The 27,451-nt window shown below is 44.5% G+C and overlaps 1 protein-coding gene across 6 annotated transcripts in view; it reads left to right on the top strand.

Moving 5' to 3' along the window:
- The window catches only part of FAT1 (FAT atypical cadherin 1), a 347,884-nt gene that overhangs the window by 227,781 nt on the left and 92,652 nt on the right, over positions 1 to 27,451 (top strand). For all 6 annotated transcript variants that reach the window (XM_069200198.1, XM_069200189.1, XM_069200162.1 and 3 more), the window contains exons 12-14: positions 1,816 to 1,969; positions 25,291 to 25,524; positions 26,669 to 27,058. In XM_069200198.1, the coding sequence (XP_069056299.1) occupies positions 1,816 to 1,969; positions 25,291 to 25,524; positions 26,669 to 27,058 (778 nt within the window). The remainder of the gene's footprint in view (positions 1 to 1,815; positions 1,970 to 25,290; positions 25,525 to 26,668; positions 27,059 to 27,451) is intronic.

Raw genomic sequence — 27,451 nt, 5'->3', positions numbered from 1 at the left:
CCATTCATCTGAGCGCATCCCAATCTGGCATTGTCTGTTGATCACTGTGTAATTGGAGACTGTCCAAGGTGCAGAGAGGGTTCAAGCAAGATCAGGGCGGCTGCATCTCCTCTGTCGAGCAGGGTGCAGATGTCATCTGTTGCAGCAATCAGAGCTGTCTCGGTGCTGTGATTGGCTCTGAAGCCTGTTTGGGATAGGTTTAGCAGGTTGTCTTTCTCCAGGTGTTCGGTGAGTTGGAGGTTGATGACCTTGTTCAACATTTTGGCAGGAAATGGGAGCAGAGAGGGGAGGGATGGGGTGGTGGATGGGGGTGGTGCGGGGGATCTGAGGAGGGTGAAGTATACAATGTAGTGGTCCAACCAGGTGAGTTCCGTGGTGAGGCTGAATCTGTTGGTGGATGTGAAGATGGGGTCCTGCATGTGCCCTTGTGCATGGGGCCCGTGACCAGCTTCTTGAGGCCTATATTGTCCAGTCTTTCCAGTAGGTTGGTGGAGTTGGTGTCGGTAGGGTCATTTAGGTGGTACTTTAGGTCTCCCATGAAGACGTAGTGTTTGGATTCAATGGCGAGCAGGGCGATGAATTCTGTAATAATGTCGCTGACACCAGCTCTTGGTCCTGGTGGTCTGTATGCAAGGGTGCCTTTGATGGTAGTGTCATTGGCATGGATCTGGAAGTTCATGTGTTCCATGATGGGTGTGGTTTTGTCATTAGTGATGGTGCATGTGATTGATTCCTTGTGTATGATGACAATGCCACCTCCGTGCCTGTTGGTGCGGTCGCGGTGTTTGATTTTGTTGCTGAGGTTGTTGCTATGGCAATGTCCGGGCCTGTGATGTGGGTGAGCCAGGTCTCTGTGATGAATGTTACATCAGGGGTGAGGGTGGAGATGGTATCCTAGACTTGAGTTGCATGTTTCCAGAGCAATATTTATTTTCCCCTAAGAATAGACTCTGTGGAAGTGAGCTTGCACACAATAGCTATACAATTTCAAAACCTGTGGTGAAAAAAAAGCAGACCTTTTGTTGGTGCTATTTGTAGGAAAAACACCAATTTTCCCATTAAATAAAAAAAAAAAAAAAAATGATTGTTTATTCCAGAGGAATCCAGAATCCCCCAACATGATAAAAAGGATGCACATTCAGTATAGTTACGAAGGCGTACGCACAAACTGTCCCTCTCAGAAAGACCTCATCTACTCAATGACAGCACAAAAAAGCTGCTTTTCTTACATGGCTTTTGCTGATGGATTAATACAGCTGACGTACAGAACTGCATATTCTATGAGATATTCATGAACACCACTGTTTTAATCTGAATTTTGTCCACGTTATGTCAGTTATTTGCAAAATGTTAGATTTCAATTTAAAATTAAAACAGTACCCTTGGGCCTGCATAGCTGTCTGATACGTTCAGAAAAAATTGTAAGATTTTTTTTTTCTTATTCCTTTATTCTTGAAATGCAGTTATTTTAACATTTGTTTCACCGAATGAGAAACTCGTTCTCTTAGGCTTGATTGTTACAAAATGATTGCATTTAAGGAATTAGAGGCTCTTGGTTTGATCAGTTCCCTGTCTTCTCCTGAGCTTGTGAACGTCTATCATTCCTTAATTACCTAATTGAATAATGTATTAAATGCAAAGCTATTAATTAGATAATCAGTCATCCTTACTTTCGAGGATTTAAATTCCAAGCTTACATCTTATCAGATATTCCTCAAAGCTTGGTCACAGTTCGATTTCATCCTTTAACAAATTATTTTTGGTTACTGCAATACATTGAGCTAATCTGTACATGTTGGTTTCTTACTCTTCTAGACTTTATATACCGAAACCATTCCAGAAGACATCCTGGGTGGCAAAGTGGTTCTACAAGTTTCTGCTTCTGATGCAGATATTCGATCTAATGCAGAGATAACCTACACACTGCATGGAGAAGGTTCTGAGAAATTCAGTTTAAATCCAACTACAGGTAAAATGCTTCGATAATTCTCATAGAAAAAAATAAAGTGCTTTATAATTTAGTTTGCCAGAACAATTGGTTCCAATATGGAAGGCTTTGTTACTATTAAATGTGCCATGTTAGTCATCAGTTTAGCTTTGTGTATTTATTTTGGTGTGCTAATAGAATACATGGTTGTGGATGTTAAGTCTCCTCTATATTACTAACTGGTTCAAGATTCTAGGAGAGTTGATGAGCCATCCTGAAAAGGTACAAAGAACGAAACGTGGTGTATGCTAAATGAGTGATTCAGAATCAGACGCACAAGACAGAGACATGGATAGTTATCTTTAGCATTTTGTGAATTTTACACCTCAGGTCTGTTCCTACTCATAGCACCCTCTTACCCACCTTTTCCCCTCTGGCTTTTTTGATTGACCTCAATAAACAAATTGGGGGAGGGACCGGGAGATTGAGTGGTCCAGTGTACTGTCTCCCTAAATATAAGTGAAAAATCTGAAGTACACTGTTCCAAAATCTTATGGATTGACCTGGGGAACCACTGGTCTCAGGAGCAAGAGCCCTCAAGCATCACAATGGATGACTAGTATTATCATCGGGAATTGCTCCACACCAAGCTGGCGCTGCAATGCCTGGCGGGCACCCCTGCCGGGGGGCTCTGGACCATATTTATTTAAGCGTGCAAGTTATTCTGCATTCAGAGGTACTAATATTCAAGCACCAAAGCAAAAAGAGAGGTCAAAAATATATAATTAAAATTGGTTATTCATCTTCCAATAGACATCATAATTTTAATCAGTAAAGCGGAGATGAAGCCCAAGGTTAAAAACAAAGGATAAAAGTCATATATAGAGTGTAATGCTCATAAGACTTTCACGTAATACTAAGGACTTCAGGTTTTCGTAGAGCCCTTAGGGGCAGGTCAACATGTTTCGCGTCTATCGGTCCATCCGGATCCACTGACGCTTCATCAGGACCAAAAATGAATCACACCTTCAAAAAATTACTAAAGATAGCCACCACTGGTGGGGTAGAAAAAACCATTAACTTACATTTAAGTATACTGGTTACAACAGGTCACCCATCCCTAGATTGAGAGAGGGCCCCTTGGGTAACACGTTCCTGGGACTCAAAATGACAGGTTATGTTGGAGGTCCAGACTGTGGACCTACCCTCTGGAACGGTGTCCCAGCAGGAACGTGTTACCCAAGGGGCCCTCTCTCAATCTAGGGATGGGTGACCTGTTGTAACCAGTATACTTAAATGTAAGTTAATGGTTTTTTCTACCCCACCAGTGGTGGCTATCTTTAGTAATTTTTTGAAGAGGTGATTCATTTTTGGTCCTGATGAAGCGTCAGTGGATCCGGATGGACCGATAGACGCGAAACATGTTGACCTGCCCCTAAGGGCTCTACGAAAACCTGAAGTCCTTAGTATTACGTGAAAGTCTTATGAGCATTACACTCTATATATGACTTTTATCCTTTGTTTTTAACCTTGGTCTTCATCTCTGCTTTACTGATTAAAATTATGATGTCTATTGGAAGATGAATAACCAATTTTAATTATATATTTTTGACCTCTCTTTTTGCTTTGGTGCTTGAATATTAGTACCTCTGACTGCAGAATAACTTGCACGCTTATATAAATATGGTCCAGAGCCCCCCGGCAGGGGTGCCCGCCAGGCATTGCAGCGCCAGCTTGGTGTGGAGCAATTCCCGATGATGATACTAGTCACCCATTGTGATGCTTGAGGGCTCTTGCTCCTGAGACCAGTGGTTCCCCAGGTCAATCCATAAGATTTTGGAACAGTGTACTTCAGATTTTTCACTTTTTTGATTGACCTTCATCTGTCCTCATTTTTTTAACACATTTTAGACATGTGAAATAATACTTTTGCTAAAATCTGAAAATATTATCTATATGAAGGTTGAACGAAGGTTGGAAATACTTTTATTTTTTGTGTATGCAGTGATTGTCTAATAGATTGTAAAAGTGAGTTTACTTAAAGCTATACATAAACTCAAAGCATTTCCATATGGTGCACTCTGCAAGATGTTATTTCCCTATTACAACAAGAGGACTACATGACAGCATTTGATCTCAAAGATGCTTATTTCCACATTCCCATACATCCAGCACATCGTAACTATATTAGATTTGTCATTGCAGGAAAGCACTACCAGTTCAAACTACTACCATTCAGGGTAACAATGGCTACAAGGGTACTCACAAAATGCTCGACAGCAGTAGTAGCAGCATTTCTAAAAAGACAACACATACATGTTTTTCCATATTTAGACGACTGGCTCATGAAAGCCAATACAATTCAAACTTGCCAGGAATATACTCAGTACACTGTCAGTCTTCTACACAGTTTGGGGTTCACTACCTCAAATCTCATCTTCAGCCATCACAAATAAAGCCTTATCTAGGAGCAATTCTGAACACTCAGTCAGCACTAGCATATCCAACCCCAATAAGGATATAAGCTTTCCAAACTCATGTCTCAATTACTGGAGAATCATAATTACACAGTGAAGCTAGTGATGCAATGTAGGAAGTTGGCTCTGTATGTGCTATTTCAAAGTAAGGAATAGCATGCACAGAGTCCAAGGGTTCCCCTTAGAGGTAAAATAGTGGTAAAAAGAGATAATACTAATGCTCTATTTTGTGGTAGTGTGGTCGAGCAGTAGGCTTATCCAAGGAGTAGTGTTAAGCATTTGTTGTACATACACATAGACAATAAATGAGGTACACACACTCAGAGACAAATTCAGCCAATAGGTTTTGTTATAGAAAAATATCTTTTCTTAGTTTATTTTAAGAACCACAGGTTCAAATTTAACATGTAATATCTTGTTTGAAAGGTATTGCAGGTAAGTACATTAGGAACTTTGAATCATTTCAATTGCATGTATACTTTTCAAGTTATTCACAAATAGCTATTTCAAAAGTGGACACAGTGCAATTTTCACAGTTCCTGGGGGAGGTAAGTTTTTGTTAGTTTTACCAGGTAAGTACGACACTTACAGGGTTCAGTTCTTGGTCCAAGGTAACCCACCGTTGGGGGTTCAGAGCAACCCCAAAGTCACCACACCAGCAGCTCAGGGCCGGTCAGGTGCAGAGTTCAAAGTGGTGCCCAAAACGCATAGGCTATAATGGAGAGAAGGGGGTGCCCCGGTTCCGGTCTGCTTGCAGGTAAGTACCCGCGTCTTCGGAGGGCAGACCAGGGGGGTTTTGTAGGGCACCGGGGGGGACACAAGCCCACACAGAAATTTCACCCCCAGCGGTGCGGGGGCGGCCGGGTGCAGTGTTAGAACAAGTGTCGGGTTCGCAATGTTAGTCAATGAGAGATCAAGGGATCTCTTCAGCGCTGCAGGCAGGCAAGGGGGGGCTTCCTCGGGGAAACCTCCACTTGGGCAAGGGAGAGGGACTCCTGGGGGTCACTTCTGCAGTGAAAGTCCGGTCCTTCAGGTCCTGGGGGCTGCGGGTGCAGGGTCTTTTCCAGGCGTCGGGACTTAGGTTTCAGAGAGTCGCGGTCAGGGGAAGCCTCGGGATTCCCTCTGCAGGCGGCGCTGTGGGGGCTCAGGGGGGACAGGTTTTGGTACTCACAGTCGTAGAGTAGTCCGGGGGTCCTCCCTGAGGTGTTGGTTCTCCACCAGCCGAGTCGGGGTCGCCGGGTGCAGTGTTGCAAGTCTCACGCTTCTTGCGGGGAGTTGCAGGGTTCTTTAAAGCTGCTTCTTGAAACAAAGTTGCAGTCTTTTTGGAGCAGGTCCGCTGTCCTCGGGAGTTTCTTGTCGTCGTCGAAGCAGGGCAGTCCTCAGAGGATTCAGAGGTCGCTGGTCCCTTTGGAAGGCGTCGCTGGAGCAGAGTTCTTTGGAAGGCAGGAGACAGGCCGGTGAGTTTCTGGAGCCAAGGCAGTTGTTGTCTTCTGGTCTTCCTCTGCAGGGGTTTTCAGCTGGGCAGTCCTTCTTCTTGTTGTTGCAGGAATCTAATTTCTAGGTTCAGGGAGAGCCCTTAAATACTAAATTTAAGGGCGTGTTTAGGTCTGGGAGGGCAGTAGCCAATGGCTACTAGTCCTGAGGGTGGCTACACCCTCTTTGTGCCTCCTCCCAAGGGGAGGGGGTCACATCCCTAATCCTATTGGGGGAATCCTCCATCTGCAAGATGGAGGATTTCTAAAAGTTAGTCACTTCAGCTCAGGACACCTTAGGGGCTGTCCTGACTGGTCAGTGACTCCTCCTTGTTGTTTTCTTTGTTTCCTCCAGCCTTGCCGCCAAAAGTGGGGGCCGTGGCCGGAGGGGGCGGGCAACTCCACTAAGCTGGAGTGCCCTGCTGTGCTGTGACAAAGGGCCGCCAGGTGTTACAGCTCCTGCCTGGGGGAGGTGTTAGCATCTTCACCCAGTGGAGGCTTTGTTACTGGCCTCAGAGTGACAAAGGCACTCTCCCAATGGGGCCAGCAACATGTCTCGGTTGTGGCAGGCTGCTGGAACCAGTCAGCCTACACTGAACAATTGGGTAAAATACAGGGGGCATCTCTAAGATGCTCTCTGTGTGCATTTTTTAATAAATCCAACACTGGCATCAGTGTGGGTTTATTATTCTGAGAAGTTTGATACCAAACTTCCCAGTATTCAGTGTAGCCATTATGGAGCTGTGGAGTTCGTTTTTGACAGACTCCCAGCCCATATACTCTTATGGCTACCCTGCACTTACAATGTCTAAGGTTTTGCTTAGACACTGTAGGGGCATAGTGCTCATGCACATATGCCCTCACCTGTGGTATAGTGCACCCTGCCTTAGGGCTGTAAGGCCTACTAGAGGGGTGACTTACCTATGCCACAGGCAGTGGGAGGTTGGCATGGCACCCTGAGGGGAGTGCCATGTCGACTTACTCGTTTTGTTCTCACCAGCACACACAAGCTGGCAAGCAGTGTGTCTGTGCTGAGTGAGGGGTCCCCAGGGTGGCATAAGATATGCTGCAGCCCTTAGAGACCTTCCCTGGCATCAGGGCCCTTGGTACCAGGGGTACCAGTTACAAGGGACTTACCTAGGTGCCAGGGTTGTGCCAATTGTGAAAACAATGGTACATTTTAGGTGAAAGAACACTGGTGCTGGGGCCTGGTTAGCAGGGTCCCAGCACACTTCTCAGTCAAGTCAGCATCAGTATCAGGCAAAAAGTGGGGGGTAACTGCAACAGGGAGCCATTTCTTTACATGCAACTATTGGGAATGATGGCTTTTTGTATAGCCATAGTTCCTCATGCAATACTATACATGTATTCACTGGAACAGCGCCTTTCTCAACAGTGGTCTCAGTCACAGGGTCACCTTCAGGATTTAGTGTTGTTGGACTGCCAGACTCTCCGCTCTCTGCAGTGGTGGAACCCCACCAACCTTTCAAAAGTGTGGCCCTTTCAGGACCTTGTGCCTCAGATCACTCTCACAAGAAATGCATCACAAACAGATTGGGGGGGGGGCTCACCTCAACATCCTCACCGGGGAAATGGGATCATATTCAACAGACTCATCACATCAATTATTTGTAACTGCTAGAAGTCTTACTGGCACTCAAAGCATTATTTACACAAATTGAACACAAGATAGTGTCTATAAAGACAATATGAAAACAATGTATTATCTGCAAAAATAGGGGGGACACACTCATTGCAATTATCCCTTCTAGCTCAGACAATTTGGAAGTGGGCGATTCACAATAACATTCAATTGATTGCAGAATATCTCCCAGGAATGGACAATAAGTTAATGGACCTATTAAGCAGGACTCAGCAACAAGTCCACAAATGGGAAATTCACCGACAAGTATTTCACCAATACTTTAAATTATGGGAAATTCCAGAAATAGAGCTCTTCGCCGCCACAGAAGACTCAAAATGCCAAAAACTTTGTGTCCAGATACTCTTACCCTCAGTCCAAGGGCAATGCTCTGTGGATGTATTGGTCAATGATATTTGCTTATGTTTTTCCGCCACTCTCACTCATACCATTTCTAATACGTAAATTGAAACAAACATCACTCACCATGATATTTGTAGCCCCCACATGGGCACGTCAGCCTTGATATACAATGCTGTTGGATCTGTTGGTGGTTCCACATCACACACTTCCAAACAGAGCAGATCGTTCGATGGCATCTGTCGCTGTAGATACGCATGTTCTGCAATAGCTCGCCATCTGGTGTTGGGCCGGAGTGTTACAAGTTGTTTTTCTTCGAAGAAGTCTTTCGAGTCACGGGACCGAGTGACTCCTCCTTTTGTCTCCATTGCGCATGGGCGTCGACTCCATCTTCGATTGTTTTTTTTCCGCCATCGGGTTCGGACGTGTTCCTGTCGCTCCGAGTTTCGGAACGGAAAGATAGCTAATTTCGGAAGATTTTCGTTGGTATTGTTGCGTTCGGGATCGGCGTACTTAGGTTCCACACCGCATCGAAGATCGAAGAGCTCCGGTGCCCTTCGGGGTAGTTTTTCGATCCCCCGTCGGGGCGTGGTCGGCCCGACCGCGTGCTGAAGAACGCCGATGGAACGGACCCCGTTCCGTTTCTGTCCCAAATGCCACAATAAATACCCCTACACAGACCAACACTTGGTCTGCAACCTGTGCCTGTCACCTGAGCACAGCGAAGACACCTGCGAGGCCTGTCGTGCGTTCCGGTCCCGAAAAACACTCCGAGACCGTCGAGCCAGAAGACTTCAGATGGCGTCCGCACCGACAGCCCAACGGGAGTTCGAGGAACAGGAAGAGGAAGGTACCTTCTCGATCCAAGACTCAGACTCCGAAGGATTCGACGATACACAAACCGTGAGTAAGACGTCGAAAACCACACAGAGAAACATTTACAAGGCCCAGGGGACGCCACTGCCATCCGGCCATGGCTCCACCCATAAATTCGGTGACCGACCGTCGGCACCGAAAAAGGCCCAAACAGTGCCGAGATCGTCCGACTCCGGTCGAGACACCGGCACGCAGCCTTCTTGGGACCGAGAAAGTGCTGGAGACAAGCCTCGACACCGAGATGCCGGTGTGGACACGGCTCGACGACGAGACAGCGGCACCGAAACAGATCGATGCCGAGAAGTTTCGGCACCGAAAAAGAAAAAAGTCACCTCGGAGCCGAAAATACACGCAGACAGGGTTTCGAAGCCGAAACAAACTGCAAGCGACCCAGCTTCAGGCTCTTATACAGAAGAGCACTCGCTAACCTCCCAAATGCAGAAGCATAGGTTTGAGGAAGAGCTACAAGCAACTGATGTGGACCATACGCAAAAGCGTATCTTCATACAGCAGGGGACAGGAAAAATAAGCACCCTTCCCCCCATTAGGAGAAAGAGAAGGTTGGAGTTCCAGACTGAACAGACACCACAACCAAAAGTGGTGAAAAGAGTTACCCCACCACCCTCTCCTCCGCCCGTGATTAACGTCTCACCAGCACAAACTCCATCACACTCCCCAGCTCACACCACCATGAGCCAGGGTGACCAAGATCAGGACGCATGGGACCTATACGACGCCCCAGTGTCAGATAACAGTCCGGAGGCATACCCTACGAAGCCATCTCCACCAGAAGACAGCACCGCGTATTCTCAGGTGGTGGCTAGAGCAGCACAATTTCACAACGTAAGCCTCCACTCAGAACAAGTCGAGGATGATTTTTTATTCAACACACTCTCCACCACCCACAGCTCATACCAAAGCCTGCCTATGCTCCCTGGTATGCTCCGGCACGCAAAAGACATCTTTAAGGAGCCGGTCAAAAGTAGGGCCATCACACCAAGGGTGGAAAAAAAGTATAAGGCGCCTCCTACAGACCCGGTTTTCATCACTACACAGCTGCCACCAGACTCTGTCATTGTAGGAGCAGCTAGGAAAAGGGCTAACTCTCACACATCTGGAGATGCACCACCCCCAGATAAAGAGAGCCGCAAGTTCGATGCAGCTGGTAAAAGTCGCAGCACAAGCTGCAAACCAGTGGCGCATCGCGAACTCCCAGGCACTACTTGCGCGCTATGACAGAGCCCACTGGGACGAGATGCAACATCTCATTGACCATCTGCCCAAGGACTTACAAAATAGGGCAAAACAAGTGGTTGAGGAGGGACAGGCCATTTCCAACAACCAGATCCGCTCCTCCATGGACGCTGCAGATACAGCTGCACGGACAATTAATACATCTGTAACTATCAGAAGGCATGCATGGCTCCGAACGTCTGGATTTAAACCAGAGATTCAACAAGCAGTTCTCAATATGCCCTTTAATGAAAAAGAACTGTTCGGTCCAGAAGTGGACACAGCGATTGAGAAACTCAAAAAAGATACGGACACTGCCAAAGCCATGGGCGCACTCTATTCCCCGCAGAGCAGAGGGAATTACAGCACATTCCGTAAAACGCCCTTTCGAGGGGGGTTTCAGGGTCAAAGCACACAAGCCAGCACCTCACAAGCCACACCGTCCAGTTACCAGGGACAGTATAGAGGAGGTTTTCGGGGACAATATAGAGGAGGGCAATTCCCTAGAAATAGAGGAAGATTTCAAAGCCCCAAAACCCCTGCTACTAAACAGTGACTCACATGTCACTCACCCCCTCCACACAACACCAGTGGGGGGAAGAATAGGTCATTATTACAAAGCATGGGAGGAAATCACTACAGACACTTGGGTTCTAGCAATTATCCAACATGGTTATTGCATAGAATTTCTACAATTCCCTCCGAACATACCACCAAAAGCACAAAATTTAACAACACACCATTCCAATCTCCTGGACATAGAAGTGCAGGCACTATTGCAAAAGAATGCAATCGAATTAGTGCCAAACACACAAATAAACACAGGAGTTTACTCACTGTACTTTCTGATACCAAAGAAGGACAAAACGCTGAGACCAATCCTAGACCTCAGAGTAGTGAACACTTTCATCAAATCAGACCACTTCCACATGGTCACACTACAAGAAGTATTGCCATTGCTAAAACTACACGACTACATGGCAACTTTAGACCTCAAGGATGCTTATTTCCATATACCAATACACCCATCGCACAGGAAATACCTAAGGTTTGTATTCAAAGGAATACATTACCAATTCAAGGTACTGCCTTTCGGATTAACAACCGCACCAAGAGTCTTTACCAAATGTCTAGCGGTAGTCGCTGCACACATAAGAAGGCAGCAAATACATGTGTTCCCATATTTGGACGACTGGCTAATCAAGGCCCATTCGTTCATACAGTGCTCAAATCACACAAATCAGATCATACAAACCCTCTTCAAACTCGGGTTCACCGTCAACTTTACAAAATCCAACATTCTGCCGTGCAAGGTACAACAATACCTAGGAGCCATAATAGACACATCAAAGGGAGTAGCCACTCCAAGTCCACAAAGAATTCTAAATTTCAACACCATCATACAACGCATGTATCCAACACAAAAGATACAGGCAAAGATGGTATTACAACTCCTAGGCATGATGTCTTCATGCATAGCCATTGTCCCAAACGCAAGACTGCACATGAGGCCCTTACAACAATGCCTAGCATCACAGTGGTCTCAAGCACAGGGTCACCTTCTAGATCTGGTGTTAATAGACCGCCAAACTTACCTCTCGCTCCTGTGGTGGAACAACATAAATTTAAACAAGGGGCGGCCTTTCCAAGACCCAGTGCCACAATACGTAATAACAACAGATGCTTCCATGACAGGGTGGGGAGCACACCTCGATCAACACAGCATACAAGGACAATGGAACGTACATCAAACAAAACTGCATATCAATCACCTAGAACTTCTAGCAGTTTTTCAAGCACTAAAAGCTTTCCAACCAATAATAGTTCACAAATACATTCTCGTCAAAACAGACAACATGACAACAATGTATTATCTAAACAAGCAGGGGGGGACGCACTCCACGCAGTTAAGCCTGCTAGCACAAAAGATTTGGCATTGGGCAATTCACAACCAAATTCGCCTAATAGCACAGTTTATACCAGGGATCCAAAATCAACTCGCAGACAATCTCTCTCGAGATCACCAACAGGTCCACGAATGGGAAATTCACCCCCAAATTCTGAACACTTATTTCAAACTCTGGGGAACACCTCAGATAGACTTGTTTGCGACAAGGGAAAACGCAAAATGCCAAAACTTCGCATCCAGATACCCACACGAACATGCCCTATGGATGAACTGGTCAGGGATATTTGCTTACGCTTTTCCTCCTCTCCCTCTCCTTCCTTACCTGGTAAACAAACTCAGTCAAAGCAAACTCAAACTCATATTGATAGCACCAACTTGGGCAAGGCAACCCTGGTACACAACGCTGCTAGACCTATCAGTGGTACCCTGCATCAAATTGCCCAACAGGCCAGATCTGTTGACACAGCACAACCAAAAGATCAGACACCCAGATCCAGCATCGCTGAATCTAGCAATCTGGCTCCTGAAATCCTAGAATTCGGGCACTTACAACTTACCCAAGAATGTATGGAAGTCATAAAACAAGCCAGAAGGCCATCCACCAGGCACTGCTATGCAAGTAAATGGAAGAGGTTTGTTTGCTACTGCCATATTAATCAAATACAACCATTACACACAACTCCAGAACATGTAGTGGGTTACTTGCTTCACTTACAAAAATCTAACCTAGCTTTCTCTTCCATTAAAATACACCTTGCAGCAATATCTGCATACCTGCAGACTACCTATTCAACTTCCCTATATAAGATACCAGTCATTAAAGCATTCATGGAGGGCCTTAGGAGAATTATACCACCAAGAACACCACCTGTTCCTTCATGGAACCTAAATGTTGTCCTAACTAGACTTATGGGTCCACCTTTTGAACCCATGCACTCCTGCGACATACAGTTCCTAACCTGGAAGGTGGCATTTCTCATCGCCATTACTTCCCTAAGAAGAGTAAGCGAGATTCAGGCGTTTACAATACAGGAACCTTTTATACAACTACACAAAAATAAAGTCGTCCTAAGGACCAATCCTAAATTTTTGCCAAAGGTTATTTCACCGTTCCATCTAAATCAAACAGTGGAACTTCCAGTGTTCTTTCCACAGCCAGATACCGTAGCTGAAAGGGCACTACATACATTAGATGTCAAAAGAGCATTGATGTATTACATTGACAGAACAAAAAACATCAGAAAGACTAAACAACTCTTTATTGCATTTCAAAAACCTCATGCAGGAAACCCAATTTCAAAACAAGGTATAGCCAGATGGATAGTTAAATGCATCCAAATCTGCTACCTTAAAGCTAAACGACAGCTGCCCATTACACCAAGGGCACATTCAACCAGAAAGAAAGGTGCTACCATGGCCTTTCTAGGAAACATCCCAATGCAAGAAATATGTAAGGCAGCCACATGGTCTACGCCTCACACATTCACCAAGCACTACTGTGTAGACGTGTTATCCGCACAACAAGCCACAGTAGGTCAAGCCGTATTAAGAACATTATTTCAGACTACTTCCACTCCTACAGGCTGATCCACCGCTTTTTGGGGAAATAACTGCTTACTAGTCTATGCAGAACATGCGTATCTACAGCGACAGATGCCATCGAACTGAAAATGTCACTTACCCAGTGTACATCTGTTCGTGGCATCAGTCGCAGTAGATTCGCATGTGCCCACCCGCCTCCCCGGGAGCCTGTAGCAGTTTGGAAGTTACCTTCAATTATTTATATATGTATCATCTCAACCTTAAATAGGTGCATACTTAGTCACTCCATTGCATGGGCACTATTACTACAATTCAACTCCTACCTCACCCTCTGCGGGGAAGAACAATCGAAGATGGAGTCGACGCCCATGCGCAATGGAGACAAAAGGAGGAGTCACTCGGTCCCGTGACTCGAAAGACTTCTTCGAAGAAAAACAACTTGTAACACTCCGGCCCAACACCAGATGGCGAGCTATTGCAGAACATGCGAATCTACTGCGACTGATGCCACGAACAGATGTACACTGGGTAAGTGACATTTTCATTTTCACTCAAAACAGAGGTCAAATCAGACATCCAAACCCCAAAGCACTGAATCTTGCGGTATGGCTCCTGCAGTCATAGAGTTTGGTTACTTACAACTTCTTTCTGAATGTATGGACATTCTTAAAAAAGCATGCAAACCTTCAACGAGACAGTGTTATGCTGCTAAATGGAACCATTTTGTATACTATTGTCAACCTAAATACATTGATCCACTTAAACCCTCAGTACAAGACATTGTCTGTTGTTTGCTACATTTGCAAAAGGCAAACCTATCATACTCTTCTATTAGACTTCATTTAGCAGCCATAGCTGCTTACCTCCAGAATAGAAAACATGTCCCTCTATTTAAAATTGCGGTAATTAAGGCATTATGGAAGGCCATAAAAGAGTTATCCCACCCAGAGTTCCTCCAGCTCCTTTATGGAACCTTAACATTGTACTTGCCAGACTTATGGGTCCACCATTTGAACCCATGCACTTTTGTACTTGACAATTCCTTTCATGGAAGGTTGCTTTTTTATGAGCTATAACTTCTTTAAGAAGAGTTAGTGAAATTCAAGCTTTCACTTTAGAGGAACCCTTCTTCTAAGTACATAAAGGCAAAATAGAACTTAGGACAAACCCCAAATTTCTACCTGAAGTAGTTTCACCATTTTATATTAATCAGTCAGTGGACTTGCCAGTATTCTTCCCACGGCCAGACTCACTGAAAGAGCTCTCCATACACTCGAAGTTAGAAGAGCTCTCATGTATTGCATTGACAGGACAAAAAGTTTTAGAGAGTCAAAACAACTATTCATAGCTTTTTCAGTGCCTCACAAGGGTAATCCAATTTTTTTTTTTTTTACTGGATTAGCTAAATGGATAGTCAAGTGTATCCAAACTTGTTATCTTAAAGCTAAAAGACGACTTCCAGTAACTCCCAGAGCGCACACTACCAGGAAAAAAGGTGTCTGTATGGCCTTCTTAGGAAACATTCTAATAGCAGATATTTGTAAAGCTGCCACTTGGTCTACACCACACACATTTACTAAACACTACTGTATAGATGTTCTAGCTCGTCAACAAGCAAATGTTGGTTAAGCAATCCTTATGACTTCATTTCAAGAATCTCCTACAGGCTAGCCACCGCTTATTTGGGTGGGGACTGCTTTACAGTCTATACAAAGCATGTGTATCTACAGCTACCCATGCCATCAAACGTAAAATGTGGCTTACCCAGTAGACATCTGTTTGTGGCATGTAGTGCTGTCGATTCACGTGTGCCTTCCCTCCTCCCCAGAAGCCTGTGGTTGTTGTAGTACAACATTTTGTAAATATGTATAAACATTCATGGACATCTTTTATTTGCTATCTACTTATACATACTCTACTTCACCCACCTGCGGTAAAACAATCTAACAAAGGACTCGATGCCCATGCGCAGTATCACCGAGAGGAGGAGTTACTCGAACTCCTGACTCGAAAATATTCTTCGAAGAAAAACAACTTCTAACACTCAGAGTCCAACACTAGATGGCATACTTACGCAAAGCATGTTAATCTACAGCACTACATGCCACAAACAGATGTGTACTGGGTAAGTAACATTTTCCTTTACAGGAGCGGTCGCGGCAGAGGGGGTCTGCATTCAGAGGCTTCGGACGTAATCGGAGAGTCCAAGACTGGTGAAACCTGAATGGACTTGGGCTCTGGAGGGCTGGGGATCCTTGTTGGCACCGGTAGTCCACTTCAACTTAGGTCAGAGACAGCAGGTGCTGTGGTGACTTCAGGTGTCAGGTTTTAGTGGTTCCTGAGGCTTCAGAGTCCCTTCTTTTGGAGTTTGCTGGAGAACAGTGTGCTGTTCACGGGAGGTAGTGAGTCTTTATTGAAGGCAAGCAGTCCTCCCAGGTTTCTGGAGTCTCAGCTGCAAGTTGAGTTGACTTTGCTGCAGATTTTGACGAGGGATGCAGACAGGCCTGTGGGATTGGAACAAGGTCAGCTGCTTCTTTTTCTCCTCTTCTGCTGGCAGGGCTCTTCAGGGTTCTTGGCCTTCTTAGGTCATCAGGATCAGATTCTCTGGTGCCAGAGGCTCCCCTAAATACTGAATTTAAAGGTGTTAGGGGTGTGTAGGGTAGTAGCAAATGGGCTACTGACCCTTGGGGGTCACTGCGCCCCCTTTCCTGTCCCAGAATTCCTAGGTATGCCTTCTCAAAAATGGCTACTTCTGAAAAATCATGTTCACCTCGACGTAGCCCACCTTAGGGGTGGTACTAGCCTGTGGGTGAAACACCTATCTGACCAGCTAATTTTTCTGCCTGTCCAGGTGCCAAGTGGGCTCTGGACAGGATGGTTGGCTTCCTCTCTTGTGAGGGGAGCCAGATTCACATTTCAAAGGTGGCAGCCCTTTGAGGCTTGCTGTCTTAGGAAGGCTGATCAGCAGGCCATCCTGTGGGAGGGGGTGTTACACCTTCTTCCCAAAAAGGCTTTTGTTCTGGGCCTCCTGAGAGCAGAAAGCTCTCATCCTAGTGGGCCAAAACAGAGTCTCCGGCGGCAGGCTGGTTGAAAGCACTCAGCAGGCACTCCAGAGGCTGGTAGGTTCTCATGGGGCACCTCTAGGGTGCTCTCTGGGTACATGTATTGGGAAATCCAACACTGGTATCATTGTGGGTTCCCCAATATGAGATGCTTGATGCCAAACATCCCTATCTTCAGTGAAGCCATCATGTAGCTGGGGAACTCGTATTGACCAATGTCCAGCACATGTATTTAAAATGGCTTCCCTGTACACTTACTATGTCTAAGAATCCATAAAGACATAGCAGGGATATATCTGCTCTTGCAGGTATGCCCACACATGTAATATAATGCACCCTGCTTTAGGGCTGTAAAGCCTGCTGTAGGGGTAACTTAGAAATATTACATGCAGTGTTTAGGGGACATGGCACACAGGCTGTGTGTCATGTGAAGTTTTTGCTTTTTGGAGCATCTTGTCATGCAGCCTGCAATGGCAGAGGTTGGTGCTGGGTCCCTTAGAGTGCCACAGGTTATGCTGCTTCTCTTAGGGACCCTCTTTAGTACCTAAGTACTACGTGCCAGAGGTACCGTTTACTAGGGAATTACAAAGGTGATATAGGTCCTGGCCACTTGGGGATCAAGTGACCAGGTGTCTTGTTTTGGGGAAGGACCACTGGCACTGGGGACCTGGTTAGCAGGAACGCAGTTCACTTCAGTCTGTTCTCTAAAAAAAAAAAAAAAAAAAAAAAACAGGCAAAAAGTGTGTGTGTGTGTGGTGGGGGGTAGTGCAGCCAGAACCCAGCTTCCTACAAATATTTACCATCATGCTTGGAGATTGATTGGTGACAGCTGAACTCCTAGACCTGTCTTCAAAGGTGGTTGATGTCATCTTGGCAGCCAGACGTCCCTCAACAAAAATGGTTCACTCCTGTGGTTGGAACAGATTTGTGACTTGATGCAGCAGATAGACCCTCTCCAGGCAAAGACATTTGATCATTTGTTTTGCCCCTTGTCTGAGAGTACTTTGCATTGGGTACAGTTAAAGGGTACCTTTCAGCTTGTTCGTTCTTTTTATGGGTCATTGACCTACCCTCTTTATTAAAATCACCAATTATGATGTGTTTTTTGAAAGGCTTGCAACATCTATTTCCTTCCGTTCCCTTTCTCATGCCAGAGTGGGACCTTAACTTGGTCCTCACATACTTGATGTGCACTTCCTTTGAGTCACTTCACTGCTGTCCCCTGAAGCTTTTCACACTCACGACAGTGTTCCTCATCGCTGTAACATCAGAGCAACGGGTAAATGAGCTTCAAGCGCTGTGTGTCAACCGGTCATACTTCACATTCTTCCCAGACAATTTTGTTCTTTTGACAGGAGCATCTTTCCTTCTAAAAGTTGTTACACCATTCCCTGGTGGTCAGACCATCACCCTACCGGCATTCTGTGCTTCATCTCGCCCCTGTAAGGAGGAGGATGAACTTTATTGCTTGGACCACAAAAGAGCACAGAGCTTTTCCATCTATCATACCACAGAACACCGCCTGGATGATCAACTCTTTTTGGGGTTCTCTGGAGTTAAAAAAGGCAGGCAAGGCCATGCAGAAAATGATCATCTTCCATGGGATCATGCTCTGCAATAAAAGTTGCTAGACGCTGGCCAAGGAAGAGCCGCCGGAAGATTGCAGGCTCATTCTACCAGGGTTAAAACTGCTACCACTGTGTTGGCACACAGTTCTTGCCCTGGACATCTTTCGGGCAGCTATGTGGATGTCACTCCACACATTCACAAAGCACTATTGTCAGCTGAGGGGCATATCATCTGCTCTGACCTTCAGGACTTTCCGGTTTGAGTCATTTCACAGACCTGCCTCCAAATAGGTACTGCTTTGATGCAGATTTATAGTCAACTGAGTGCGATGTGGGTGCTTTATACAAGTGCAGTTGCCTAACTATTGGTGGCTGTATATGGAAGACATCTTTATTTTATGTAACCTCATCACGTTATGGGTTTTATGAAGATAATTTATTGCATTAGGGTATGTACAGTACACATTTCAAATAATTTCTGTTTGTAATAGCTACATTATTAGCTTTTACACATGGCACAGTCTGGTGTTAGTTTATCCTTATGTATGGTCAACTCTCTGGGGTAATTTCTACACAATTTTGTGGTTTTTATTACTGACTAAAAGATCAATCATCCTCCGACTGTATTCTGCTCATTCCAAAGAAATGGGCAAATAAACTAGCCTTTTGTGAGGAGAGGCATTGATTTGTGTTCCTACAGGATGAATGTGTCAATATAATCCTCCTTAAGCTGTGGCCTTTGGAAAGAGTCCCTGTTTCCTCTTTATGCAATACGTAAGACACAACGCTTGGTAGGCTGATATAAGGAGCAAAGTAGTCATAGCACCTTCCACCCATTGTACAGATCCTACGCGAATTACAGCGGGAAGCCAGAGTTGCTTTCAAGGCCCTTTGCATTACTTAGAAAGTGACACATCTACCACAGCTTAGCTACATTAATAAGAAACCCGAAAAGCATAGTACCTAATCGTCTAACTGGCAGTCAAAAGCAAAACCTGACAACCAAACATTCATTCTCTCTCTCTCTCTCTCTCTCTCTCTCTCTCTTTCTCTCTGTCTTTCTCTCTTTCTCTCTCTCTTTCTCTCTCTCTCTCTCTCTCTCTCTTTCTCTCTCTTTCTCTCTCTCTCTCTTTCTCTCTCTTTCTCTCTCTCTCTCTCTCTCTCTATATATATATATATATATATATATGTATGTTCGGTGGCATGTGTAGCTGCAGATACACATGCTGTGCATTATCCTGCCATCTAGTGTTGGGCTCGGAGTGTTACAAGTTGTTTTTCTTCTAAGAAGTCTTTTCGAGTCACGAGACCGAGGGACTCCTCCCTTTCGGCTCCATTGCGCATGGGCGTCGACTCCATCTTAGATTGTTTTCTTTCCGCCATCGGGTTCGGACGTGTTCCTCTTCGCTCCGTATTTTGAATCGGTAAAGTTAGCTAATTATCGAAAATTCGATGGTATTGTTCTCGCTCGGTACCTGGTTAGTGTTAGCGTATCGGCACCGATCGCAGAAGCGCTCCGGCGGCCCTTTGGGGCTTCCGCTCTTCAGCGGGCCTGGTCGGCCCGAACGCATCCATCCACGAGGTCTAATGGATCGGACCCCCTTCCGTTTCTGTCCGAAGTGCCACTCGAAGTATCCTTATACAGACCAACACCTGGTCTGTAATCTGTGTTTATCACCAGAACAGAGGGAGGATACTTGTGAGGCCTGTCGAGCGTTTCGGTCAAAAAAGACCCTTCGTGATCGACGAGCGAGAAGACTACAAATGGCGTCGACACCGAGACAACAACTCGACGCTGAGGAGGAGGAAAGAATTTCCATCCAGGGGACGGACTCTGACGATTCCGAAAGTGAGCGAACAACGACGATGCAGAAAACAGTGAGTAAAACTGCCCTGTCCAAAACTCACACAAAGATCGTTAAGGCCAAGGGGACGCCACCGCCAGCAGGCCATGGCTTAACCCCTCGAAAAGAAGGTGACCAAACATCGGCACCGAAAAAGGTCAGAGATTAGCCGAAGACTTCCAATTCCGGTCGAGATTCCGGCACCGAACGATCTTGACACCGAGAGTTCGACTCACCCAAGGTGAGAAAAATATCGTCGGAACCGAAAAAGACATTTTCAGAAGCATCGGTACCGAAATAAGCGGCTTCAGAGACGAAAAGAAGCTCTTACACAGAAGAGCAAGGACTTTCCAGCCAAATGCATGAAAAACACAGATTTGAGCAGGAAATAAGTATGGTTGAGCCAGACCATACGCACAGGAGGTTGCATATCCAGAAAGAGACTGGTAAAATACAAACTCTTCTTCCTATTAAAACGAAAAGAAAACTGGCATTTCAAGAGTCAGAAATGCAGCCGAAGGTGGCCAGAGAAAAAACACCACCACCAAGTTTTTCGCCACAACCTTCCCCACTACACTCACCACAGTTGTCTCCGGTGGGAACACCTCCGATGCAGTCACCTACGCATACAGGGAGGACGCAGGATGATCCGGATGCATGCGACTTGTATGATGCACCAGTATCAGACAACAGTCCGGACTGTTACCCAACAAATCCGTCCCCTCCAGAGGACAGTACTGCAAATACGCAGGTACTATCAAGGGCAGCTACGTTCCACAATGTAGCAATGCACTCTGAGCCAATAGAGGATGATTTCCTGTTCAACACCTTGGCATCCACCCACACTTCCTACCAGAGTCTGTCAATGCTCCCGGGCATGCTCAAACATGCAAAACAGGTATTCCAGGAGCCAGTTAAAGGAAGGGCTATCACGCCTAGGGTGGAGAAAAAATACAAGCCTCCCCCAACGGATCAGACTCGGTGGTTGTAGGAGCAGCAAGAAGGAGGGCAAACTCTCAATCGTCAGGAGACGCCCCACCGCCTGACAAAAAGTAGGAAGTTTGACGCAGCGGGCAAACGAGTGGCAGCACAGGCAGCCAATCAATGGCGGATCGCAAACTCACAAGCCCTACTTGCTCGCTATGACAGGGCACACTGGGATGAGATGCAACACATTATACAACACTTGCCCAAAGAACACCAGAAACGTGCCCAGCAGGTTGTGGAAGAAGGACAAGCAATATCCAACAAGCAAATAAGGTCTGCATTAGACTCTGCAGACACGGCAGCACGAACAGTCAACACTGCGGTAACCATTCGCAGGCATGCATGGTTACGAAGCTCTGGATTCAAGCCAGAAATCCAACAAGCAGTTTTGAACATGCCTTTTAACCAGGAACAATTGTTTGGCCTGGAAGTGTACACAGCAATTGAAAAATTAAAGAAGGACATGGTCACGGCCAAAGCTATGGGCGCACTCTACTCCCCACAGGGCAGAGGCACATTTAGAAAGCCACAATTTAGAGGGGGGTTTCGAATGCAAACACCAGAGCCTTCCACCTCGCAAACCACACCCACCTATCAAGCACAATACCAGAGGGGAGGGTTTCGTGGCTCATATAGAGGTGGACAATTCCCAAGAGGAAGGGGAAAGTTCCAGACACCTAAAACAAGCCAAACCAAACTGTGACTTCGATGTCACAAAACCCCAACACTTAACACCAGTGGGGGGGAGACTTACCGCATACTATCAAAACTGGACACACATTACTACGGACGCATGGGTCCTAGCCATTATCCAACATGATTATTGCATAAAATTCACAAAGTTCCCGCCAAATGTGCCCCCAAGGGCACACAATATGTCCAAACAACACTTAGACCTATTACAAAAACAAGCAATAGAGTTAGTACCCAACCATCAGAAAGGAACAGGCATCTACTCACTATATTTCCTAATTCCAAAGAAGGACAAAACGTTACGACCTATTCTAGAACTCAGAACACTGAATCTCTTCATCAAGTCGGATCACTTCCACATGGTAACACTTCAAGACGTGGTTCCCTTACTAAAAAAGGAGGACTACATGTCAACATTAGATCTCAAGGATGCCTACTTTCACATACCCATTCATCATTCTCACAGAAAATACTTAAGGTTTGTAATACACGGCGTACACTATCAATTCAAAGTGTTACCGTTCGGGATAACAGCCCCAAGGGTATTCACAAAATGCCTTGCAGTAGTAGCTGCTCACATAAGGAGACAGCACATGCACGTATTCCCATACTTAGACGACTGGCTAATAAAAACCAACACTCTACAACAGTGTCTTCTTCACACGCAATACGTTATAGAAACTCTGCACAAACTAGGTTTTTCTATAAATTACCAGAAATCCCATCTGCAATCATCCCAAATACAACAATACTTGGGAGCAACACTCAACACACAAAAAGCGAGTGCCACTCCAAGTCCACAAAAAGGGTCCAAGCGTTCCAAAATATAACATCAAGCATACAGCCAAACCAACACTACCCAGTACGGTTTGTAATGAAACTTCTAGGCATGATGTCTTCATGCATAGCCATTGTCCCAAACGCAAGGTTACACATGCGGCCCTTACAACAGTGCCTAGCAAAACAATGGACACAAGCACACGGTCAATTCCAAGATCTAGTGTTGATAGACCGCCAGACACACTTCTCGCTTCAGTGGTGGAACCCTATAAATTTAAACCAAGGGCGGCCATTCCAGGACCCAGTGCCTCAAAATTTGATCACAACAGATGCTTCCATGATGGGGTGGGGAGCACACCTCAACAAGCACAGCATACAAGGACAATGGGACAATCAACAAAAACAGCTCCACATAAATCATTTAGAACTGTTGGCAGTGTTTCTAGCATTAAAAGCATTTCAACCACTAATAGCCCACAAACACATCCTTGTCAAAACCGACAACATGACAACAATGTATTATCTCAACAAACAAGGAGGGACACACTCATCACAACTGTGTCTCTTAGCACCAAAAATTTGGCGTTGGGCAAATCACAATCACATTCGCATAATAGCACAATACATCCCAGGCATTCAGAACCAATTAGCCGACAATCTCAGTCGAGATCACCAGCAAACTCACAAATCGGAAATTCATCCCCAGATCCTACAGGTTCACTTCCTCCACTGGGGAACACCAAACATAGACCTATTCGCAACAAAAGAAAATGCAAAATGCCAAAAATGTGCGTCCAGGAACCCACACCCTCAATCCAAGGGCAATGCACTATGGATCAGTTGGTCAGGGATATTTGCTTACGCTTTTCCCCCTCTCCCACTCATTCCTTATCTGGTCAACAAACTAAGTCAAAACAAACTCAAACTAATACTCCTAGCACCAACCTGGGCTCGCCAACCGTGGTACACAACACTGTTGGGCTTATCAGTAGTACCTCACATCAAGTTACCAAACATACCAGATCTGTTAACTCAGCACAAACAACAGATCAGACACCGAATCCAGCATCACTCAATCTAGCAATCTGGCTCCTGAAGTCTTAGAATTTGGACACTTGGACCTTACACAAGAATGTATGGAGGTCATTAAACAAGCTAGAAAACCTACTACAAGACATTGTTACGCAAACAAATGGAAAAGATTTGTTTACTATTGCCACACTAATCAAATTCAACCACTACATGCTTCCGCAAAGGACATTGTAAGCTACTTATTACACTTACAAAAGTCTAAGCTAGCATTCTCTTCAATTAAAATACATCTCACAGCAATATCTGCCTATCTACAGATTACACATTCAGCATCTTTTTTTAAAATCCCAGTCATCAAAGCATTTATGGAGGGACTAAAAAGAATCATACCCCCGAGAACACCACCAGTACCTTCGTGGAACCTTAATATTGTATTAACACGACTCATGGGACCACTATTCGAACCCATGCACTCTTGTGAAATGCAATACTTAACTTGGAAAGTAGCCTTTCTAATAGCTATCACATCACTTAGAAGAGTAAGTGAGATACAAGCATTTACTATACAAGAACCCTTTATACAAATACATAAACATAAAGTGGTTCTCCGTACAAGTCCCAAATTCCTACCAAAGGTCATATCACCATTCCACCTAAACCAAACAGTGGAACTCCCAGTCTTCTTTCCACAACCAGACTCAGTAGCCGAAAGAGCCTTACATACATTAGACATAAAAAGAGCCCTAATGTATTACATTGACAGAACAAAACAATTTTGCAAAACAAAACAATTGTTCGTAGCCTTCCAAAAACCTCATGCAGGTAATCCTATATCCAAACAAGGCATTGCCAGATGGATAGTTAAATGTATTCAAATTTGCTATATTAAAGCAAAAAGAGATCTACCCATTACACCAAGAGCACATTCCACTAGGAAAAAAGGCGCCACAATGGCTTTTCTGGGGAATATACCTATGACAGAAATTTGTAAGGCAGCCACCTGGTCTACGCCTCATACATTCACGAAGCATTACTGTGTAGATGTGTTAACAGCGCAACAAGCCATTTTGCATCTAACACAGACTTACAAAACGGCCTAGTTACTGTGTTACTGTTCCTCCTGTGAACAGTGCCCAAGGCATAATACTTTACTTCCTTTGATATTATTGCAGTAAAGTAACTAGTATCCACCAACTAGTATGTGGTGGTTGTTCGATTACCGCACACCAATATACCATAGTTACGTTCGCAACACTTAGAGAGGCACCTAAATATAGAAACCTCTCTTGCACAGTGAATTACTTCAGAGTGATGTCTCTTGTTTGCCATTCAGACGACTGTGATTTGAACTAAATATCTCCTCATTGACATATCTTGTGTTGACATGCCATGCCACTAAAAAGAAGATACGGTCTTGGGTACTTACCTTGACTTAATGGAAAAGGCAATGGGGTAACATGCTGGTCTTGTTTTCACCACCCAAATCTGATTATTGCTATTGTGCTGTTGATGCTGTACTGTACTAGTGCTTTGGACGTAGGATGCTTTACTGTATACTTTGTTTGCATGGAGCACCAGTCCCCTCAACTACGCTGTTGAAAGTGGCCGTGTTTACCAATGTGTTATCTTTTTAGAAATAGATTATTATAGTGTAGTAGAGTTTTGAAATGGTGATTACAGTGTTTCATGTGTCCAAGGAACAAACATTTTTCTACTTCAATTTCCAGTAATGAGGACATTGAAGGGAGAACAGTTACTTGGAGAAAACGTTTAAAAAATATTAAGGGCCGGGGAGTCAACTAGGATTTTGGATGCGTATACACATTTCCATGACAATAGTTTATTCCATAGTCCTGGCGAGTTAATTGTGTCTCCTTGTTTTGCAGGTGAACTTAAAACATTAGCCTCACTTGATCGGGAGCTACAAGCAGTTTATCACTTCTCAGTCAAGGCCACTGATGGAGGAGGAAGATTTTGTCAAGCAGATGTCATTCTTACTTTGGAAGATGTAAATGATAACCCACCAGTGTTTTCTTCTGATCCTTACACCATTACTGTGTTTGAAAACACCGAGCCCAAAACCTTCCTTGCGAGAGTGCAAGCCACAGATTCGGATGCAGGTAAAGATAGCTAAACTTGATTGTCTCTTACACCTGACTTCTGAATAGACCCTTTGCTCTTTATTGTCTCGTGAATCTGGTCTTAGCTTTCTTGCATTTTCATCTTGCAAAACTATATAGTACCATTTCATAACAGAAGACATTGAGCATCTGGTACTGGTCTTCTGGACCTTTCCTGCTTTAACGCTAGTTCATTCATTTTTTAAACTCCGATGTAAAACAAAATGACATTTGCACAGGTGATGTGTAGTATTTGATTTCTCGCCACTGTTCATTAGCAAAGAAATTAAGTTGCCACATTCTAATTATTGGCACACAAATAATTCTGCTTTATGAAATTTGATGGTTTCAGAATATTTCTCTGTTTTGGTGTTTCTGATTTAAATTATTGAGTCACATAATCTTAACCAGTGAATTAAATAATTTAGCTGCAAAGAGTAGTAGTAATTTTCGTCTAAGTTATCAGTCATTGCATCAGTGGTTGCAGTTTGACATAAAGTTTATTAATTTATTAGGATCAAGATCATTTCAACAGGAGCAGTAGCAAATAGTACATAGGTGAGAAGCAGCGTTTGCGGGGACTATAGAGATTGTCTAGTGTTTATTGATAGTAAAGACCATTAGAGAACATTTATAAATTATACATGTTTTCATAGTGAAGACAGTTCCGTACTCCGAACATAATGGGTGGGAATGGGGAGGGAATACTTCCTACTTTCTGGAGGGTTGGTTGAAGGGATTTCTCGACCAGGAAGAAGTTTGGTGTGAGTAAAAAATCAAAAGGTAAAGGTTTAAATCTGCGAATCCCATTTTCATCATGTTTAACTGGGAGGTTTTCTTTAGTCTGGCTGGCATCTGCCTGACTAAAACAAGAGGATAATGAAGTTTCCCAGACATTCATGAGTGTTGAATTTGGGGAATCTTGTTAGAATCAGAAATCTTCGACTGGAATAGGAAAGAAACTCCGGAGATTTCTGAGTTTTACTAAAGGGCTCTGACAATCATTTCTACAGTGACTTTGTTCTGAATGTACTGAATGTTAACTAGGCATAAATTCAAATTGCTCGTTCTCCATACTAAGTTAAATTATCCGTGGTCAGTTTCTTAGCTACTTCAAAATAGTAATTCATACTCTTTGTTGCAGGGTTGAATCGCCAAATTCTGTACTTGATGGTTAATTCTGCAGATGGGCAGTTTTCCATAGATGAACACTCTGGAATCATTAGTCTAGAAAAGGCTTTGGATCGGGAGTTGCAAGCTGTGTACACCTTGACTGTGAAAGCTACGGACCAAGGGTATCCAAGGCGGTTGTCCGCCCTTGGTAATGTACTTGTTTCTGTCCTGGATATAAATGACAATCCACCTGTGTTTGAGCAGAGAGAATACGCTGCTACAGTTTCTGAACATACAGCGGTTGGAACGGAGGTTCTGCAAGTTTATGCAACAAGCAGAGACATAGAAGACAATGCACAAATCACCTATTTAATAGTCAGTGGAAATGAACATGGAAAATTCAGTATCAATTCAGTCACAGGTACTGTAAGAAACAGTGTGGAAGCAAATGTTGGCAAGTTGTTTGGGTTTAAACTGTATATAAGCAAAGACTATCATCTAATGAATGGAGAAAATTGTGGCTTGTCTTTGTCTGTTTTCCCCTGCCTGATGTTTCTCTGTATAAAATAGTGAAAAGTACTTTTATTGTCCAAATAACTATGCTCTGGATGCTTATTTGCAGATAATCCAAACTTTCAGTAATGCCTAAATGGCACATACCCTCTGCTCCCTAGTTTAGAGCTTGCATTGCCTTACAGACTGGAATCAGAAATTCAAGGTGTCAGTCCCATTGAAATCACCAAAGGGTTAACATTTTAGTGACTGGCATGTTCAAAATCAGGTTAACGAGTTTCCCAGTAAGGGATCTTAGTTC

Source organism: Pleurodeles waltl, chromosome 1_2, assembly GCF_031143425.1.
Source record: "Pleurodeles waltl isolate 20211129_DDA chromosome 1_2, aPleWal1.hap1.20221129, whole genome shotgun sequence".
In the NCBI taxonomy this organism is placed as follows: Eukaryota; Metazoa; Chordata; class Amphibia; order Caudata; family Salamandridae; genus Pleurodeles; species Pleurodeles waltl.
Note: the sequence above shows the minus strand (reverse complement) of the source record. Positions and strands in the feature narration are given on the sequence as shown.